This window comes from Galeopterus variegatus, unplaced genomic scaffold (genome assembly GCF_000696425.1).
Source record: "Galeopterus variegatus unplaced genomic scaffold, G_variegatus-3.0.2 Scaffold137, whole genome shotgun sequence".
NCBI lineage: Eukaryota > Metazoa > Chordata > Mammalia > Dermoptera > Cynocephalidae > Galeopterus > Galeopterus variegatus.
The window spans coordinates 870,439-892,225 of record NW_007726248.1 but is presented as its reverse complement, the minus strand read 5'-3'; the positions used below and the strand labels follow the sequence as shown (position 1 = coordinate 892,225).

The window sequence follows — 21,787 nt, the reverse complement described above, 5'->3', positions numbered from 1 at the left end:
ACTAGGCATCCCCTAGTCACAACATCTTCATATCATAGATACTAGGCATCCCCTAGTCACAGACTGGAAAACTGAGATGCGTGGGAATGTACTCGCCGCCAGAGTCGTAGATCTGGACTCTGACGCAGGTCCAGAGCCTGTGCGGGCCACCTCCTGTGGGAATGGGGAAGCTGGGTCACGCGGCCAGGAAGCCACAGGACTCGGAGCTGATGACTCCTGACCCGCATGCAGGGCTCTCTGTCCCATTTGGGGGTGCATGGGTCCTGAATGGGGAAGGGGGGACAGTGGCTTTGTGCCTCACCACCCCAAGTCTCCCTCTGCCTGGGAAATCGAAAGTAGAAAGGAACAGCTGAAAATTCCTTTTAAACGGAAGTTCCTTTTCATGCCACAAAGCCCTCTCAAGATCCAGTTTCTGCCCCAGCGAGCCCAGGATGGGATATGGTGGGAAGAGTACAGCTGTTGGCACCACAGAGGCCAGGCTTAGAATTCTGGCTCTGCCTCTGGCTTACTGACTGTGTGACCTTGGGCCAGTCACTTAATGTCTCTGTGCCTCTGTTTTGACAGTGCATGTAAGATGCTTGGTGCATAATAGGTCCTCATTTAATACCAGTCCCTTCCTCTCCTGCCCCTGCCTCCGCCTTTAGTTCTTTCACCTTTGAGACCAGCAGCTTCGGAGATTCTCTCTCCTCAGACTGTCTGCATGGCAGCTCCCCAGCTCCTGCCTAATACTAGCTCTTTATCATATTAGGAGCACATCGGGAAAAGCAGGGCTTTCCTCTTCTGTGTAATGAGAGGTAATCAGCACTGCCTTTGAGCTGCCCTTCTGTTTTCCTTGAAAACCCTCCCCTGAGGAGAGGTCACTGGCAAGAGGTTTCCAGTGCCGCTGTTGGGGGAAGCACTGGCACCCTCTGCTCTGAGCAGAGACCTGCAGAACCTGTCTTCTCCATGCTGGGTGGCCCTGGCAGGGCACTTGGTGAATTATCCTGTCGCAGGCAGGGGGCATCTCGAGGGATGAACAAAGCAGCCAAAGGCCAAGTGCCCTCCTGCCCTTCAGTCTCTCCTGTGTGGGGACTGGGTTGCAATGGGCAGGGACTCTGCCACCCCAGGAACCAACTGGTGAGGCTTCTGCAGGGTAGAGACCCAGCCCAGGGCAAGACTCTTCATATCCCAAAGGGAATGCTGGCCGGCCTGTAGAACTTAGCAAAGGGCTGGGCACAAAGCAGACACTCAATAAGAAAAACAATAGCCAACATGTGCCAGGCACAGCTCTGCCTGCCCTACAGAGATATGTCATCTGATCTTCACAGCAGTCCATGAAGGCATAATAATCTGTTGTACAGGTGGGGAAACTGAGGCTGCAGGAGGTGACACAACATGAATCCTAGAGCCCAATGAGCCCGGGAAACCACTTCAGAGCCTGGGCTCTCAACCACTGTACTTCTGCTGCCTACATTCATACATCTCTGCGGCTGTCCAATAGTGACCTCAAACTTTATGGCAATAAGCCTATTATGTGTATGAATCCTCACAACTAGACCATGTGGTGCAGATATCTTTATCAGCCCCACTTTACAGATGAGGAAACTGAGGCCCGAGAGGTGAAGGAACCCAAAAGGGCCTGATAGTCTTGGAAGGAGGTGTTGGGGCAGGCAGAGGTGGGTAGTGGCAGCCTCGGTTTGACCAAGTCAAGATGTCTTGCAAGGCAGGGAACAGGAAGTGCTGGGGCCCATTCACACCTGCGTGCATCTGGTAACCGCTGAGTCCCCACGATGTGTGAGGCTAGTTGTGGGGAGCACAGGAGTTAGAAGCAGTCCCTGCTCTGCCTGAGCCTATGGTCTATCAGTGAACATGAACTAGTGAGCAGCTGATAATGACAGGCTTTACTGAGTGCTGTCACAGGGTATCCACAGAGGCTGTGGAGCCCTAGAAGTGTCCCTAACCAGCATGGGAAGTCAAGGAACACCCCTCCGCACCAGTGACATCCAGCGTGTATCCAGGCAGCTGGCAGATTTCAATCAAGACAGTCAGGGAGGGGCCGAGCCCGTGGCGCACTCGGGAGAGTGCAACACTTGGAGCGCAGCAGCGCTCCCGCCACGGGTTCGGATCCTATATAGGGATGGCCGGTGCGCTCACTGGCTGAGCGCGGTGCGGCCGGTCTCAAAAAGGACAAAAAAAAAAAAAAAAAAGACAGTCAGGGAGATGGTCATGGGCTGAAATCTTCGCCCAGCATCAGCCACATCAGAACTTTCCACCACTAAAGAGAGAAGCTTTTCCCACCCACCTCGCCCCTGCTCTGTCATCCCCTTCCGCTGACTGTGCAATTGGAGCTCTGCCAGTGACTTCTCCGCACTAGCTCTTTGCAGAATAGCAGCTCCAGGACTAGGATTAGCTGAGACCTGGACCAAGCTGTAGTCGAGGGGCAGAGCTGCGTGTTCTAGGACAGCTGCATGTTGGAATTTCCATCTGGAATCTCAGCTGCAGCCAGTGGCCACAAATACCTCCCTTCCTGGCCTGTTTCTATCTAGCCCTGGTACCAGCCCTTCACCAACTTTAAAAAGGTGTAGGGAGGCAGCTCTTGTTTTTCTCTGTGGGTCTGAAGTTTCCACTGGCTGGAATTCAGATGTGATGGCTGGAGCCTGAGCAGCCATCTTGGGCTCCCACATGGATCAGCCTGGCTAACTCCCTACCCTCTATCCCCACTTCCAAGGAAACTAAGGTAAGGGAATTCATATTTATGGAGCACCTATTATGGGCCAGGCACTGTGCTTCATGGTTTGTGTATTATTTCTTCCCATCAACCCCTTGAGGTGGGTGTCACTAACTCACATTGGGCAGCATCTCTGCGAAAGTGCTTGAATCATATATGAAACATAATAGTAAAAAATTGCATGTACTGGGTTCCTACGAAGTGCCAGGCCCTTGAATTCTTTGCAGCAGACATTCAAGGTCATGATCCAAGGGCTGGCCGGTTAGCTTAGTTGGTTAAAGCACAGCCTTATAACACCAAGGTCACAGGTTCAGATCCCAGTACCAGCTAGCCACCAAAAAAAAAAAAAAAAAAAATTCAAGATCATGATCCTCATTTCACAGATGGGAACGGTATGGTTCAGGAAATTGTAAGAACTAATTCAGTTACTAGTAAGAGACAGAGCCAAGGCTGGGACCCCAGTTTCTCAGATTCCAAACTTGGGTTCTTTCTAGTTCCACACAGCCACTAAATCTGCATCCTGCTGCAAAAGGGCACCAACCCCACCTTGACCTCCATCCTGAACCAGGGACCTGAAAAGCCACTTATAGGTTTGGATACACTTGCATATTTTCACTGAAAATCGTTTAAAAGCTTTTGTAAAGAAAGGAACAAGAAGTAGGCAGGTTCTGTTGGTGAAAAAAATAACAAAACTGTTCAGGGAATTTTCTTTTTGTGTTCTTGAGAAATCATTTGAATAAACCAGTGTAATCTGTGATTCAAATGGAAATTCAGACGTTAACAGCATCTTGGAATCTTTGTGTTGTTTCCTAAGATTCCCTACAAGAGTCTCCCCAGTGTTTTCCTTTCTCCTTTAAATAAAAGCCTTCCCCTTCAGCCTTAAACATGTTCTGTTTTGCGCCTGCCTTTGGCACTAAAGCAGGCCCCCTAGATTGGCTGGGGAGAACTCAAGGTTCCATTTAGGGGCAGATCTGAGTTCAGCAGTCTCCACACGCAGCATCTCCAGCACAGCACACAGCTTTGCTCTTCATGTGCTGTGTGTCATTAAGCAAACCACTGTCCCTCTCTGGGCTTCACTTTCCTCATCTGTAAAACGAGAATGAATTTTCACATCCCTCCTCCCCAACCGATTTCCTATGAAGAGAGCAGGCTTTAGAAACAGGTCTGGATTCAAATCCCAGCTCTGATGTGGTCTAGCTGCGTGACCTTGGACAAGTCACTTTACCTCTCTGTGGTTCGATTCTTTCATCTATAGTTAACAGCCGACACCTGTCAAAGGAGGGTATCTAGTGTGCTTATTTGCTACAGTGTATTAAGGACCTAACTGTTCGCTCACCAACACATCCGAACACAAAAACAGATGTCTTGCTCTCTGAGCAAGCAGGTGGGCCCATATGAGTTCTTGGCCCTGGTCTTAGTTAACATTAGCCCATATAACAAAGGCCTTGCTCTGTGTCTTAAACACAGCAGGGTTGATCCTATCATGTAAAAGAAGCCAGAATAGGTGGTTTAGGGCTGGGTGCCAGCTCCACAGTCTTCAGGGGGCAAAATTCCCTCTATCTTGCTGCTTGCTCTGCCATCTTTAATGGGCCACCTCATGGCCCAAGGTGGCTGCACAAGCTCTGGCCATCCCATCTGAGTTCTAGCCAGCAGGAAAGAGGAGATGGGGGGAGAACAGTGCTTGCTCCTCCTTGTAAAGAGAATTCCACTACTGCCTCATCTCATTGCCAGAACTTGTCACAGTACTCCTAGCTGCAAGGGAGGCTGGGGAGTGTGCCCAACTGTGACTGGAGCTCTTGTGTCTAAGGGAGAAGTGGGAGAGTGAACTGCAGACATTCTTCGCAGTCTGTGCCTTAGCTTTGTTCCAATTTGGGGGCTTTTCCTGGGGGAATCCTCACAGCTGCAGTGTGGTATAGCTACTCTTATTGTCCCCATTTTACAGCTGAGGCAGCTGACAGAGGGACAGGGGATCCTGCCCAAGGTCCCCCAATTACTGAGCAGCAGACACCCCCACACACTCACCAGCCATAGCCTGAAGCTGCAGGCAGAGAATGAGAACTCCTGCCCCAACTTTCTATCAGGAGATTCCCTTCCTGCCCCCAGAGGACACAGACATTTTAGAGAAACTTCCTTCATCTTTATTTAATGAATTCCAAAATGGCTTTGAACCTGGAGTCTTCCCACCCCACCCAGGACTTGAGAGGCCTTGAGAGTCAGAGTCACAGGACTGGCGATTGGTTGGCTGAGGATGCTGAGGGCGAGGGGGAGGCCCAGAAGCTTAACTTGGGGCCCTGGGGAGGGCTGAGCTCTGCCCACCCACTGTGGACCTCACCACTGTCCTCCTGCAGGTCAGCGGCCACCTGGACTACGCCAAGCAGATGGACGTCATCCTGAAGGCCATGGGCATCCGCACCAAGCCAGGCTGGGACAAGAAGGGGCTCTTGCTGGCCCCAGGCAGCCTGCCCCAAGAGGCGCCTCCCCAGGCAGCAGCCACCGCCACCTCATCGGGCAAGACCACCCACCAGGATGATGGGCAGACCCAGAGTCCTGCACCTGGAGACACCCCCAAAGTGACCATGTCCACTGACTCCAGCCAAGCGCAGGTGCTAACGGGGCTGGACCAGTCTGAAGGGGCCTCCCTTCCTGCTGCTGTCAGCCCTGCTGAGAGCCCCCAGATCTGCAGCCATGGCATGGGCCCCAACCCACTGGGCTGCCCCGACTGTGCGCATGAGGCCCAGGGGCCCTGCGCAGGGCTGGACTGACCCCAGCAGAGGACCTGAGCTGTCTTCCCAGATTTCAATATGCAGCTGTCTCTTACACCCCTTCAGCTTCCTCACATGAGCTCTGAAGATGTGGGATCTATCTCCACAAGGGTCTTTCCTAAATGGAAGGAAATGGAATTGAAAGGAATTGGAAGGAAAGGGTATTTGGGGGAGAAAACATTCCTTCCCTGGGGAAGCAAGCCAGAGACCTGCAATGTCAACCAAGCACAGTTCAGAGCCCTGGGACTCTAAACCAGCCATGGGCTTTCTGCACTTCAGTTCACAGCTGAGGGGACTTGCCACTCATCAAGAGGTCCAGATGGCTCTCCAGGGCCTGAGGCTCCCACACCACCTCTCCCTGGGCCTCAGTAAAGCCAGGTTTCTGCCTTCTCTTCCAACCACACTTGAGGCTACCTGCCCACAGGCACCACCAACTGGCACCTACAAAGCAGGTACAGCTGTGGGGGGAGAGCTTACTCTCCTTGCTGTTAGGAGATCCAATCAGATCTGCCGCACACATTTGTGCAGGCTGTGCACTGCACAAGTACGGGGCATCAGTCACACAGACAGGATGTGAGTGGCACCCCCCAAAGTTGTGCAACACGGTGGCCCTGGATATCATTGTAACAGAGCATGGTGAATAAATGCTTAATAAGCATTCAGTGTGGCTGGGAACTGGGTCTGGTGACAAGAATAAATTACACAGGGAAGAATTTCCCCTGTAGCAGGAACAGGGGTGATAGCAGCAGTACCATGTACTTACACTGATCATCTCAGTTGACCTTCACAATCCTAAGTACTCATATGATCTTCATTTTATACTTGGAGAAAGTGAGGCACAGAGAGATAAGGTAATCTGCTGAAGGCCTCAGAGCTGGTCAGGGATGAAGCCAAGTCTCAAACCCCAGTCAGTCAGACTCCAGAGCCAAGCCCTTAGCCACTGCATCTGCATCCACGGGAGCCTTCTTTGTTCCTTCCACTGTCCCCGAATGACAGGACAGATGGGGAAATCAAGGCCCAGGCAGAAGCACTGACAAGCTCTGAGGGAGGTGGGAGGAGAGCAGGAGAAATTAGAGCCATTGAATACTGAGCTGGATCACTGTTCAGGGGTATGCTTATTTGTTTTTTCATTCCACGAATATTTGTACAACTCCTGCTGCTATTAATCCAAACGCTCGTGTCACACATGGGAAACTGAGGCTCTGAAAGGGGAAATGATTATTCCGGTGTCCCAGAGCAAATTAGGGGCAAAGTTTGACACAAAACCCAGGACACCTATGCCCAGGGTCTCTTCCCACAACACCAGCTGCTTCTCAAGCCCCGAGCGACCCCTCCATTGAATCCAGTCCACACTACAGTCACTCCCTCCAACTAGTGTTTATTGGGAGTCCCCTCAGGCAGGCCTGGGGGCACAGGGGAAGCCCCAGCAAGCACCATGGCCCGTCCGTGGCCAGCGGCCAGGGCTGGAGTTGAGTCTGATCAGCACCGCGGAGAGCAACCCCCTGGGCGCTTGGGTTAATGGAACTTGGGGTTGGTGGGGAGGGGGAGGCTTTAAGAAAAACCTCAGGCTGAAAAGAGACCTAAGGCAGATAAACCATGGGCACCAAGGATTCCCCCATCCCCTGGCCAAAAAAAATCAAGGGCCCTGTGCCAGAGTCCACGGGCCTGCCTGGTGGCCCCACCCCACACCAAGGACAGCTGCTCTTCAACTCTGTTCGGCTTACCCAAGTGGCCAACATTCCCATTCCCCTCACTGACCCCAGGGAAGGCCAGAAGGGGTGGGGCAGGGGGCTGGTTTTACCCCTGACAACGGTTTCCTTTTAGGTCTGAGGAAGCCCATAGTAGAGGAAAACCCATCCCTGAGGCCGAACACAAAGCTGCCATGTGTCCCTTTGCCCCCAGGAGAGAGAGTGGCAGCCTGGGAGCCAGCTAGTTGACCTGCGGGATAGAGGACTCACCCAGCATCCAGAACTAGGAGTTGGGGACCCATAGCCAGGTCATAGGAATCTGAGTTGGGGCTGAAAAGAAGGAGGAGAAAAATGGACAAAGAAACAGCAGGAACAAATAGCCCTTCCTGGCCCAGAGCTAGAGGCCAAGGGGCTAGGTGGCCAGGATGATAATGACAATGTGCCACTTACTGACCACCTCCTGGGTGCTGGGCCCTCCGCACATTGTCCTAATTCTCAAGACAACCCTCGAGGTAGACGTTGTTACCCCATTTTACACGTGGGGTAACTGAGACTAAGAGAGCTTGCATAACCTATGCCAGACCCCAGAGCTAGAGAATAGAGCAGAGATTCAAATTCATGCCTGCCTGACTCCCAGGCTCAGGTGCTTTTCTGTGCTAGCAAATCATTCTCAGGGTTAAGATCATCTAAGCCAGCACATCTCACACTGTTTGCACATGATTCACCTGGGGATCTTGTCAACACGCAACTCTGATTTGGCAGGTCGGGGATGGAACAGAGGTATGCATTTTTAACAAACTCCCAGAAGGTGATGGTAATGTTGATGGTTCATGGACTGTGTTCTGAGTGGCACTAATCCATGTCTGCAGACAGAGGCATCCCCTCCTGTCCAGCCTGATGCAATGGGCAGAGGACATGATTGTTTTCACCCTCATCTGAACCAAGAGGTCTTTCTCCCAACATCCAGTCTTCCAGCCATCCTCTACATACACCACAAGTTACACTCCACAATGGTGCAGCCTGTAGAAAACTAATCAGAGCCAGCTATTACCCTCCAGGTTAGGGGCCTGGAGCAGCAGCAGGGACTGACTCAGTGTACCCCCTGGTACATTGCAGCCTCCTGGCCTCAAGGACTTGGTTCCACCCAGTGCAGCTCCCTGCCGGCCAGCTCCAAGCCAGGGTCAGTTCATAGGAGAACCAAGTGGATGCAGCTGCAGCTTGGGCTCCATGGGATCAATGTCAAAGAAGTTGACCACAGCAGCGGCCCTGGTAGGCAGTGGGGGATCCCGGATGGCCTCTCCAGGCAGCAGCAGCTGGGCCGTGAGCTGCAGGCCTGAGGAGCCACCTGAGCCTGAGTCCAAATCTGAGTCCGGTGGCAGGGGCAGTGGCAGCACGTGCTGCAGGCTCAGGCCGGGCCGGGCGCCACTGTGTGAGGTGCGCATGGAGGGTGAGGCGAGGCTGGCCTGGCGTTCCTGGGGACAGCTGGGGCATGGCAGGAGCCTGCCCAGGGCCCGCTTGAAGTCCCGCATGAAGAGTGGGTAGATGATGGGGTTCATGGTGCTGTTACAATAGCCCAGCCACGTGAGGACATCGAAGAGGCCTGGGGAGATGCAGTCACATACGGCCTGGAGGGATGGGATATGTCACACTGGGCCCCAGGGCGGTGACACGGAGCACCCCACCCAGCGTGAATGGAACAGACCCACACAAACATGTGCACCAGGAGAGGCAGCCCTCCTCCTCACCCCACCCCCTGCGCCTGGGCTGGGGTAGGGTTTGAGACCTCCCCAGCAAGGCCTGAACTCACCTGCCCCCTGCTGTGGCATTACCTGGGCTATGTTGGCCACAAAGAATGGCAACCAGGTCACAAAGAACATGCCCAGCAGGATGCCCAGTGTCAGGCTGGCCTTCAAGGCCTTCCTGCTGTGCTTGGTGGCCAGACGCCTGCTGTCAGCTGACTCCACCCCTGGGCGTGGGGTCCTGGGTACCTGCGGAAAGGAATGCCACAGGAGTCAGCTGAGAAAGAGCCCATCTGACCCTGATCCTAGCCACAGACTAAGCCTTAATCCTAATTCTAGACTGATCCCTAGTACCAGCAATAAACTGAGCTGTGATCCTTGACTGAGCCCCAACTAGAGTCCTTGACTGAGGCCTGACCCTGGCTCCAGACCAAGCCCCAACATCAGTGATAAACTAAGCCCCGATCGTGGTCCCAGACTGAACCCTGACCCTGACTCCAGACCAAATCCTCACATCAGCAATTTACTAAGCTCTGATCATGGTCCCAGAATGAACCTTGACCCTGGCTCCAGACCAAGCCCTGACATCAGCAATATACTAAGCCCTGACACCTACCATAGGGCCCTACATAACAAAGGTCTCAAACTGAGCCTCTCCCATGGACCTAGACTGAGCCCTGATTCTGGCCCAACACTGAGCTCTTTCCCCAGCAATAGACCAAGCCCTGACCCTGACCCAGAGTTTCACAAGGAGCCCTAGGAAGTGCAATGAGGCAGAGCAACACGACCCCAAGCACAAATCAGATGGCTCAGAAGAACAACCATCCTTGCAAACACAACACTCAACACAGGCCCACACACATTACAGCGAACCCTCGCACCTTCCAAAGACTTCAGCACTACAAGAATCAGTTGCAATTGAACAGTACTTGAAAAAAGAGGGCCTGTTGCTGTCCTGGGCTTGGCAATTTCTTTGTATATGAATTCTCTTCATATTTTGGAGAAATGGTTTTGCCTGTGCGATTACCCTCATGCTCCACAAAATAGAAGTGCTTTTTATGAGAATGTATGCACAAAGCAAATGTTTGCAATTAAGTCTCTTACAAATTACTGGGGATGCTACTGACCTTGGCACTTTACAACTCAATTACATTGCAGACTGGCAGAGGAGCATCTGTATTCTCAAAAGTGGACTGCAAGAGGAGCATGGAGGACGGGAGAAGGAGAAAGAAGCTGCTCCCCAGCAGCCACTGAAAGGAGGACATGGGCACTGGGAGGTTAGAATTTGACTATGCAAACTGGCAACCAGCAGTCCCAAAACATTAAAAGGCTCTCTGAACTGGGTGATCTTTTAGCCCAGCAGTTCTCTTAACTTTTTTTTAACTTCATGAGCTCTTTTAAAATTTAATGACATCTACAAAAACTTCTCCCAGAAAATAAAAGGCTTATAAATTTTTATACACACACACACACACACACACACACACACACACACAGTTTAGTTCTTGAAGCAGCCAGAGGTGGGTTGAGTATGGGGGGATGAAAAGGTCAGGAGGCAGGAAAGGAACCAGATTCCCAGCAACCTTCTGCAGATGGAAAGGGGGCAGAGGAGGCAAAGCCAAGATGTGTCAACCCCAGGGAGCACCAGAGCCAACGTCCCCCACCCCACTCCCATGCGCATGAGCTCTCCCACCAGCCCCTGCTCTCCCCTTCCAGCTCCTCCAGGCATCCAGAGCTGGTGTCTTGTCCATGGTGCTGAAACCCCCACTACGTACTTTCTATTGGAGCAGGGGTTCTAATTCTGGGTGGTGGAGGGCAACAGGGGAAGACAAACCACATGGTAAGTCCTGCCCCTCAGTGTGTTTACCCAGGTGAAATCTAGTTATACAAATATCAAGGACAACATACCAGCCAGCCGGTATATATGTGTGTGTGTGTATGTACACATCAAGGAAAAATTCACAAAGAGCACCCTAAGAAACACCCTCGATTTCTCCCCTCTGTCTTGTTGGGGCAGCACTGTACACAGCCAAAAGCTGGACTTTTAAAACAAAGCATCTGCCTTCAAATTATGACTCTACCACTTACTTACTCTGTGATCTTGAAAGAGCCTCTGTTTCCACATCTGTAAAATGGGAGAAATGGTACTCAGCCCACAGAGTCGCTGTGAGCCATGGATAGTAAATGCATGCATGTACCCGACATAGAGTAAGTGCTGAGTACACGGTAGCCACGATGCTGGTCCAGTGACATGTGTATGAGTTTGGGGTGATTCTGAGCACCCTCAGGGCCCTGTCCTTCTGCCACCAGCTCTGGCCTCCCCAAAGCAGCACAGACATCAGGGCCAACGCTCTGACTCCCCATGCTGCAGCTCGGGCTCTACAACAGAGGATGCTGTCCTCCTCACCACCCCCCACATACACAAGTCTGCTCTGAAGTCTGGCCCCAAGTCAGCAAGGGAGAGACAGAGTGTCCACTTTTCTTTCTCCTCTCCTAGTTTTCTCTCCTCCAGAGTGCACTCCACGTGGCCCCACCACGGTCAACCTGGAAGAAGGCGCTCCTGCTTCCCCAAAAGGGTCTCCTAAGACCTGTCGTGCCTTCAAATCACCACCATCAATGGGTGTAGACAACATGGGGAGGGAGGAGGCATTGTCTCCAGGAGGCTCCACTCATGCAGGTGCCCCCTGCCCCTGGGGAGGGGACAAGAGGCAGCCCTGATCTTGTCAGAGCTCTAGGGCACCAGAGAACTAAGGCAGTGGGTGGGATATCTTGGGGGCAGTCATCGGGGGAGGGAGCTTCAGAGAAGAGGGTGATGATAAGCTGAGATTCCCTCTCAAGTCTCCCTGGGAACAACCCCAGGTTTTTCTTTCTCCTTTTCTCCCCAAAGAGTTTACCCAAGAACACAGGCAAGAGCGAAAAGAGAAGGAAACTGAGGCCCAGAGAGGGTAGAGGACCTTCCCACAGTCATACTATGCCAGTGCAAGGCTTCGAACCAAAGCCCAAGTAACCCCAAATCACCATTATCATCCCCATTTATTGAGCACTTACTACACATCAGCATTTGATATTAAGTTACTCAATCTTTACGAGAAGTAGGTATTATTATCCCCATTTTGTAGATGAGGCAACTGAGGCTCAAAGAAGCAAAATGACTTGCCAGGAGTCACACAGCAAGTAAGAGTTGTCAGGGCTTCAGTCATTTCCAGCCCCAGAAACTGCACTCTTCCCTAGGCTGCTTCCACATTCAGGGATGGCATCCGCGGGCTCAGTGAGGGTTACAGAAACCCCACCACTGTCGCCAAGAGGCCCTCATGGAGCAGAAGCCAGTGGCACCCACCAGCTCACACCCTGGGGTCTGGCTGCTGCCACTTCACCCTTCTGACTCCCTCTGCACTGCAACCACCTCGCAGCGCCTGTGGCCACACTCTGTCATCTGCATGTCCCTTATACGTGTCGTGGCATGTGTCGCTGTCAGAGGACAACTGCCTGGAGCATAACCTGGTGGCGCCCTTCCAGCCAGCAGTTCCCTTACAGATCCTTATGTCCAGCAAACACATGCACATGTACCTGTACACTTGGCATATACAAGAATGTGCACCACAGCACTATTCGTGATGGGGAAAAATTGGAAACAGACTAAATGTCCATGAAAAGAAGAGTGATTAAAGTAAACCATGGTACGTTCCCACTACAGAATACTACTCAGATGTTTTAAAAGGGTGAATTGGTCAAATGGAAAGCTCACCAAGGTGTATTATTAAGTGATAATGACAAGATAAAAAGCAACAGATACAGCATGACTTCATTCGTTTAAAAAAAAATACACAAAACAACACACTGGTTTTTTGGCGGCTGGCTGGTACAGGGATCCGAACCCTTCACCTGGGTGTTATAACACTGCACTCTAACCAGCTGAGCTAACCGGCCAGCCCCACACTAAGTTTCTTTAGGCACCTATACAAATATGTAAACACGCAAAAAATAATTGGAAGGACATACCCTCCATTATAAGTATCAGTGGGTGTGCAGGGTGATTAGACCGAATTCAGGAGGCCTTTTACTTTATTTCTATTGTTAAATTTTTATTTTAAGGTGTACTTATGTATTCCCTTGTGTCATTTAAAATTTTTACAATAGGGGCCGGCCCGGTGGCTCACTGCTACAGTGCGCCGCTTGGGAAGCGCGGCGGCGCTCCCGCCCGAGGGTTCGGATCCCACATACAGACCGGTTCCCGCTCACTGGCTGAGCGAGGCACGGGGGCAACGCCGAGGGTTGCGATCCCGTTGCCGGTCCCGGTCCGGTACGGGGGCGACACTGAGGGTTGCAATCCCGTTGCCGGTCCCGGTCCGGTACGGGGGCGACACTGAGGGTTGCAATCCCGTTGCCGGTCCCGGTCCGGTACGGGGGCGACACTGAGGGTTGCAATCCCGTTGCCGGTCCCGGTCCGGTACGGGGGCGACACTGAGGGTTGCAATCCCGTTGCCGGTCCCGGTCCGGTACGGGGGCGACACTGAGGGTTGCGATCCGTTGCCAGACACAGAAAAAAGACAAAAAAAAAAAAAATTTTTTTACAATAATCTAATCCTAGTGTGAGGGTTACGAGACAGGATCTGGAGCCAGACTGCCTGCTGTCAAGTCCCAGCTCTCTTACTAACTTGCTGCGTGACCCTGAGCAAGTTACTTCACCTCTCGGTGCCTCATTTCTGTACAATGGCAATTATAAGGGCATCTACCTCATAGGATTGTATTCAGGTGACATAAGACAATATAGAGAAAGTGATTAGAACAGTGCCTGGCACATGGCAAGTGCCACGTAAGCGTTAGCTATCGTGTTGTTGCTGTTCATTATTATTATTACCCGGCTCAGCCGTCTGATAACAGTGATGCTGCTGCTGGTGGCAGCAATGGTGACTTCTTCCCCCCAAGAGAGCCTCAAAGGGGTGAGCTCCCCAGAACCTACGTTTCACCACCAACAGGAAAGGAGAGGAACGAAGATTTGTTGGGCACCTACTATGTGCCAGGTACTTCACTTATATTATTGGCACTTCAAACAGCATCACATGATAAATATCCTTACCCCTGGGGTACAGGCAGGTGAAGTGACTTGTTTCAGGTCATCCAGTTGTGATGGAAAAGAGGCAGGATGTGAACCATGACCAGCCAGTCACCCCAGCTCCTGCTCCAGCCCTGGCTGCACGGGGCTGCCTCGCTCCCAGCAGCAGCCGAGCTCCGCGCTGCCACCCCCTCGCAGATATTTCTGTGATCACATCCCCCTCTGAGGAGGAAGGACAGACGTGGAAGGGAAGATGGATCCCTAAGACAGAATGATGCATAGCTGGGCGAGGGGGAGGAGGAGAAAGTGATGGGAGAGGAGGGGGCGGAGATGGGGGCTGCAGAAGGAAGGGAGTGGGAGGGCTGGCCCGGTAGCTCCACCGGTTACAGCCTGGTGCTGACAACACCAGGGCCCAGGGCTCGATCCCTGTACCAGCCTGCCGGAAAAAAGAAAGAAGGAAAAACAGGAGGAAGAAATGCAGAGAGAGGGGTAGGTAGGAGAGGGGGAAAGAGGAGGAAGATGGGGACAGGGTTATGGACCCCAGAGCACGGAAATCCCTGCAGAGAGAGGGAGAAACTGAGGCGGCAGTGAGTGAGGCAGTCCCAGCTGGACCCTTCTGCTGTTCTCCATCAGGCTGAGTGCCGCCCCAGCCGGGCACCCACCTTCCACTCACACACACACACACACACACACACACACACACACACTCACACACAAACACACGCGTGCGCACTCACACTCACTCACACGCACTCACACACGCACTCACACACACTCACACACACACGCACTCACCCACACACACACTCACACACACGCACGCGCACTCACACACACTCACACTCACTCACACGCACTCACACACGCACTCACACACACACACGCACTCACCCACACACACTCACCCACACACATGCGCACTCACCCACACACAGTCTCACCCCCACACACTCACACACACGCACTCACACTCATACGCACTCACACACACACACTCACACACACACACACACAGACTCTCACCCACTCACATGCACTCACACACACACTCACACACACTCATAAGCACTCACACACACGCACTCACCCACATACACACACTCTCACACACACACTCTCACCCACACACACGCACTCACACTCATACGCACTCACACACACTCACACGCACTCACACACACACTCACACACTCACACACTCACATGGATTCACACACACTCACATTCATACGCACTCACACACACGCACTCACCCACACACACACACTCTCACCCACACACACGCACTCACTCATACGTACTCACACACTCTCACCCACTCACATGCACTCACACTCACACTCACACGCACACACTCACCCACACACACGCACTCACACACACACTCACAGACTCTCACCCACTCACATGCGCTCACACACACACGCACTCACACACACACACACTCAGACTCTCACCCACTCACATGCGCTCACACACACACGCACTCACACACACACACTCACAGACTCTCACCCACTCACATGCGCTACACACACACGCACTCACACACACACACAGACTCTCACCCACTCACATGCGCTCACACACACATGCACTCACACACACACACACTCACAGACTCTCACCCACTCACATGCGCTCACACACACACGCACTCACACACACACACACTCACAGACTCTCACCCACTCACATGCGCTCACACACACACGCACTCACACACACACACACTCACAGACTCTCACCCACTCACATGCGCTCACACACACATGCACTCACACACACACAGTCACACACGCACTCACACTCACAGTCACACACACACGTGCACTCACAGTCACACACACTCGCACTCACACACTCACACACACACTCTCAAACACACACTCACACTCACACTCCCCCGCCCTGACAGCAGCTCACTGTGACCCCACTGCTCCCCATGGCCCTTTCTCCAGCCCTGGCCTACAGCCCTGCCTCAGCTCTAAGCACGTGACCCTTTCTCCCAGCCCCTGGGGCAGCCGGGAAGAAACCACTAAGCCAGTTAGTGGCCTTTTTAAGTTTCTGTAAATGCATAAATAAGCATATGTAGGAGATGGGGGGAGGTAAAATGCTGAAGGCTGACCAGGACTTATGGGCTGTGCCCAGCTCCCTCCCCTCTGTGTGGAAGCTAGAGGCTGGGTTGGGGAAGACAGCGAAGCACTGAGTAGGGCTGAGCACAGGAGGAAAGGAGCTAACATGCCCAAGCTTGATTCTCTCTCATCAGTTCCTTTAGGTCCAGGCATCAAGAGAGCCTCCACCTCCATGCTGGGAACTGCTGGTCTCTGGGACAGACCAGCTCGGGTGGGAGGAGAGGGGTCATGACCCAGGAGGTCAGAGTAGAGGCAGCATCCCAGAAGCAAATTCCCAAATTGCAAGCAACTCTCCAGGCATGCAGAAGCCTTACTTAGGAGCCAAGTGGTTTTGGAAGCAAGGACACTGGTAGAGTCTGACACTTCGCAATCAAACCAAGAGAACAGGCTTTCCAGAAAGTGGGAGGAGTTAGAATAGACACGTTGCTGGCCTGAGAGGCCCAGTGGCCATCTGCCTCAGAGGTAGGGTGCTGCCTAAATGACCCATGAAGACTCCTCCCAGCTTTTCGTTTTAGGGCTCATCGTGACTGCTTTAGTCTCCAAGCGTACGTGGTGAATAACAGATTGGAAGGATCGCCACGTGAGGCGCCTCTCTTACAAGCTTCGTAATCCTCATCATGGTGGTGTGTCACAATCAATGTCTGTCTCCCCAACTAGAACACAGATTCCCATTCATCACCACATCCCCAGCCTAGAACAGCTCCTGCATACAGTAGGCACTCAATACACGTTACCAAGCAAATTACTTCATGTAATAAAAAGCTTGGGATCATCACCTACAAAAAATGATTCTGAAAGAAGTGATAGAAAAGGCAGCAATGTGACCAGGGATGTCACTGCGAGCTCTCTGAAGCACTGTGCTCACTTCTCTCTGTCCATTAGTATGTACTGAGTACCTACTATGTGCCAGGTGCTGTCTTAGCTACTGGGAACAGAGCAGAAAACAAAAAAAGACAAGTTCCCACCCTCATAGAGCTTACATTCTAGTAAGGAGAAGTAATAAATTTTTTTTAAATAGGTAAGAATATGACAGGTGGCAGTAAGTGCTGCTGAGAGAGAGAACTCAGGAAATTAGGGCTGGAGAGGACCTAGGGAGGGTGGCACTTGCAACTGAACAGAGGCCGGAAGTGATGGGAGTTAGGGGGAGAACCATGTGGAAATATGAGGAAAGGCCACTCCAAGCAGAAGCACCAACAAGTGCAAGGGTCCTGAGGCAGGGATGTGCTTGGGGTGTTCAAGGAACAGCAAAGAGACCAGTGTGGCTGAGCAAGAAAGAGCAAAGGGGGAAGGTGGGAGGAGAGCAGGCCAGAGACAAAGCAGAGGAGCACGTGACTGAGACGTGAGGTTACCGGAGCAGCGAATGATCTGACAGCACTTGCATTTTAAAGGGATCACTCTAGCTGCTGTACGAGGTTGAAAGGGAGCAAGAGTGGATCAGGAAGTCAATTGGGAGATCACTACAACTACCCGGGCATCAGAGGAAGTGGCGGCAGAGCCTGGACGTGTTCTGAAGGTGGAGATAAGAGGACTGGATGTGGAGTGTGAGAAAAAGAGAGGCGTCCAGGCTGCCTCCACAGTTCCAGAAGAATGGAGCTGCCATTTATGACCATAAGGAAGACCATGGGGGGAGTAGGTCTGAGACCTGGAATATCCAGAGTTCTGCTTGGGACATGTTAAGTAAGCAGCCCAGGCTGGAAGTCAACAGCGTGTAGGTGGCATTTTCAGTTGTGAGACAAGATGAGATCACTAAGGGAGCGAATGTGGAAAAAGAGCAAGGACATCCCAGGGGTGAGTCCCAAGTATGCCACGTCTAGGGACAGATCAGGAGGACCCCACAGAGGAGACCAGAAGGCACAGTCAGAGAAGTAAAGGGACACAGTGTGGTGTCCCCAAACACAGTATTTCAAGAGAGTGTCACTGCCCACCGGCAGCACATCAGCTCAGACCGAGACTTTGGCATCAGTCAGATCTGAACCTGGACCTCACTTACCAGCTGTGAACCCTGGGCAAGTCACCTCTCCTCTCTCGGAACCTCGGTTTACCCATCTGTCAAACAGAGATGACGGCAGTACTTGCTTCATTGGGCGTTTGGAGGATTACTAAGCTTAGCTTGGTGCCTCGTGCGGAGTGAATGTTCCAAGACTGTTGAGCTGCAGTTGGCACCTGCAGGGAGACTCCTGTCCAGGTTCTGAGGCCACAGTCTCAGCTTCAATCCTTGTACCAGCCAACTAGCTTCAAGGAAAGAAACTCTGTCACCCGTACCATTGGAACCGGGAATCCTGATGTCTCCTACCCCGACCTCACCTGGACCAGCCACCTCTCCCTCACTCAGTCACTAGAGCAGCGCTTCCTGAAGTGTGGGGATGGAAGATGATTTGAGGTGGTAAATGGATACCCCCCTAAAATAGCTGAATCACAGAGTGGGAATGTTAGCCCTTTACAGTTCTCTTCTGGCTCTTCTGTACATCAAGAGAAAGGCTCGTGCTGGAGCTACTATGTCTTTAACACCCTCTAACACGTCACAAAGAGAAAGCAGGCCTTGGGTTTAGTCACTTCAGCCACACCAAGCTGGGCTGCAGTGATACTGCTGGGGTGTCTTCAACTTCACTGAAGTTGTTCGTGACTGCCTTCTATTTGTGGCAAGGGATGCCAATTTTCCATTTCCAGAAGAGACATGGAGTTTTCTTTCTAAACAAATGCATGGAAGTAAAAAGATAAGTGAGATGATTTAAAGAAAATGCTACGGGCATATGAATAAAGAGGCTTGAGGTTTGGGGAGGGAGCTGTGGAAGGAGTAGTGAGGTCGATATCCTCAGGTGGTTCCTGAAGCCCCGAAGTTTGGGAAACACTCCTTTACAAAAACCCAGGGAGACAGTGTAGATGGCCGGGACAGCCATCCCACCGGTGAAGAATCATCAGGGTCACAGCCACCTGCCAAGACTCAAGAATGTTCTCCAGGGAGCACAGATAGGGAGAAAGAGCCAGGGCTGCAGCCAGCAGCTCCTGTCCCCTGGGTTCCTACCCTCCTAGTTGATGGGCCAGGCCCAGCTCTGGGCCTCACCGCTGGGGTGGGACAGACAAGCTCTTCTGGGGGACTGCTGAGAAGGTTGTTAGCCTTTCACCCCTCAGCCAAGTCCTCATCTGCCCAGTGACCCCTGAGGCCCCCCCCCAAAGCCTCCACCTGAGGCTAAACCAAGAGAGCCCAGCTGGTACCTTCCCAGCGCCCACGACCTAAGTCTCTGGGGCTCAGGCCTCCTCGGTCCAAACCCCCACCCCTCAGGGTGGGCAATAAGACACTGCAAGGCCTCGAGCTAAGCGCACCCACTCCCTTCACCAGTACTGAGCACCTACGATGCACAGTGGGGATCGGTACTGACCTAGATACCCACAACCCTCGTGGGGCTTACATTTGAGTTGGGGAGACAGCATGAGCAAGTCAGCAATAAACTGGGGGCTGTGACAGAGGGTGGGAGAGGGCAGATGGGTCTGCAGACTGGGTGGCCGGGGACAGCCTCTGGCAGGAGGTGAGGTGCAAAGAGTCAGGCAAGAGCAGCCTGAGGGGAAGAGCATCCAGGCAGAGGGAACAGCAGGTGCAGAGACCCTGGCACAGAAGTAAGCCTGGTGCCTTCCAGGAGCCATCAGAAAGACCCGGGGCTGGTGCAGATTAAGAGACAAGGAAAGGGGAGGCTGTGAAGCTGGAGAGGTTGGCAGGGCCAGGTCCTGAGGCCAGATCCTGACATGGGTTTTCTCTTTATCTTGAGCACAAGGGGGAGTCACAGAAGGGTTTGAAGAAGGAGAGTGACATGATCACTTTTTAAAAATGTCTCTGGCTCCTGTGCAGAGAAATGAATAGTAGTGGTCTGGAGTGGAAGCAGGGGGAGTTAGCAGGTGTCTATCAAAGGTTGCTCGGTAAGAAGTGACAGTGGCTTGGATCAGGGAGGTGGCAGTGGAGACGGCACCTGTTTAGAAGGCAGCACCAACAGGCTCGTTAATGAATGGCATGAGCATGGGAGAGAAAAATGGTTCATAAGTTTCTGGCATGTGATGCCATGATGGGGCAGGCTGGAGGAGGGGCAGAGCAGGAGAGATGGGCCACCCTAAATTCCCTGTTACATGCTGCCTTGGAGAGGCCGGCCCCACATTCCGGTGAAGCTGTCGAGCAGCCAGTCAGGCACTGAGTCTTGAGCTCAGAAGAAAGGTGGGAGCTGGGAATGGCCACGTGGAGGTCATCGGAAGTGTTTACTAAGTGCTGAATGCCCAGGGGGCGCCCAGTGGCTGCTCCTTCTTCTCTATCCCACAAGCCCGGTTCTCCCTGAGCACCCCGGATACCTGCAATGTCTCCAAGGCCTGGCCGGCCAGGCCGGTGCTGAGGCAGGCCACCTGCACGGCCTGCTTGCGGGCAGCCAGCAGGATCCTGCAGTAGGTGAAGCAGATAGCACCCGAGGGCAGGAAGAAGGTGAGGCCCGACGCCACGAGGACGAAGGGCAGGCTGGCCAGCAGGCGGCACTGGCCGGGGTCGGGTGCCCGCGCGCGGCCCAGCTCATGCCAGCCCAGCAGCAGGGGCAGGAAGGAGGCCAGCGCGGCGAGGCCCCAGGCGCCCAGGACTAGCGCCAGGGCACGCGGGGGCGTCATGCGCAGCTTGTAGCGCAGCGGCGACAGGATGAGCAGGTAGCGGTCCAGGCTGATGAGGCAGAGGTTGAGGATGGAGGCGCTGCAGCACATCACGTCGAAGGCGGCCCAGAGCAGGCAGAGGCGGCGCGCCAGCACCCAGCGCCCGTACAGCGCGTTCAGCATGGCCGGCGGCATCACCACCAGCCCCACCATCAGGTCCGACGTGAAGAGCGACACCAGGAAGAAGTTGGACGTGTTGCGCAGCGCCGGCTGCGTGCAGATGAGCGCTATGAGCAGCGAGTTGGCCACCGCCGTCAGCGCGATGACCACGCACAGCGCGGCCGCCACCCAGCCGCTGCCTGCGGGGACCGACGGCGGCCCCGACCCCCAGGCCGGGGTGCTGGTGTTGGCGGGGCCCGGCTCTGGGACCATGGGGACGGCGGGCGGAGGGTGAGGGGCCTGGCGGAGCGGGCGGACGGGCTTGCCAGGGAGAACAGAATCCCCAGCACCACCGAGGGGGCGGGTGAGAGGTAGGGACGGGAGCCTAGGTCAGTGGACAGCGACCAGAAGAGGACGCACAGGGGTTATATGGGTGTCCCCGGGGATGGGGCAGCGACACCTGAAGCAAACGGCTAGGAAGTTTGGGGAGAGGCACTCGATGAGCCAAGTCCCCTATAGGGAGCGGCGGAAAGTTAGGCGCAGGTTGGATGCGCGCCCTTGGGTGCGAGCAGAGACCCTGGAGGGGGCGGGCGGCAAGACAGGGGCCGGGGACAAAGCCCCGGGGGAGAGGGAGCGGGAAGCGAATGGGCGCTGTCCAGCCGGGGCCAGCTCCCGACGGTGGGGGGGTGGGGGGAGCGCTAGGTCGGGAGCCGCAGCGCTTTGGGTCGCAAGGTGGGGACCCGGAGACCGGAGCAAAGCCCCCGGCAGGCAAGGCAGGTCTCAGCCGGCGCAGAGGCACCCCGGGATCCGGCGCACACGGCCCCTGCGGCACGCGGGAGGACGCCGGGCCGGGCAGGCCCCGCGGGGAGAGGAGGGCAGCGCCGCGCCCCCACCCCTCCCCGCCCGGCCGCAGGGTCGCCGGGTCGCCGGGTC

General features: G+C 53.8%; 2 protein-coding genes across 2 annotated transcripts in view; one reads left to right on the top strand and one right to left on the bottom strand.

The window, feature by feature from the left end:
- TMCO4 (transmembrane and coiled-coil domains 4) overlaps nucleotides 1–6,131 on the top strand; it is a 91,090-nt gene extending 84,959 nt beyond the window's left edge. Inside the window, exon 13 of the mRNA XM_008589664.1 lies at nucleotides 5,056–6,131. Coding sequence (XP_008587886.1) covers nucleotides 5,056–5,469 — 414 coding nt within the window. The 3' untranslated portion in view covers nucleotides 5,470–6,131. The remainder of the gene's footprint in view (nucleotides 1–5,055) is intronic.
- A 1,449-nt stretch (nucleotides 6,132–7,580) lies between these two features.
- HTR6 (5-hydroxytryptamine (serotonin) receptor 6, G protein-coupled) lies at nucleotides 7,581–21,140 on the bottom strand. Its single transcript, XM_008589628.1, has 3 exons — nucleotides 20,414–21,140; nucleotides 8,987–9,145; nucleotides 7,581–8,782 (listed from the first exon to the last, which is right to left on the bottom strand). Exons 1-3 carry the CDS (start codon nucleotides 21,125–21,127, stop codon nucleotides 8,339–8,341), a joined length of 1,317 nt encoding a protein of 438 aa, XP_008587850.1. The 5' UTR covers nucleotides 21,128–21,140; the 3' UTR covers nucleotides 7,581–8,338.
- Between the last annotated feature and the right edge of the window lie 647 nt (nucleotides 21,141–21,787).

Coding starts and splice junctions, on each gene's coding strand:
- HTR6 (XM_008589628.1), bottom strand. CDS start 21,127: ATGGTCCCAGAGCCGGGCCCCGCCAACACCAGCACCCCGGCCTGGGGG. Junction 9,146..20,413: donor AGGCCTTGGAGACATTGCAG/GTATCCGGGGTG, acceptor TCCTTTCCGCAG/GTACCCAGGACCCCACGCCC. Junction 8,783..8,986: donor TTGTGGCCAACATAGCCCAG/GTAATGCCACAG, acceptor CCATCCCTCCAG/GCCGTATGTGACTGCATCTC.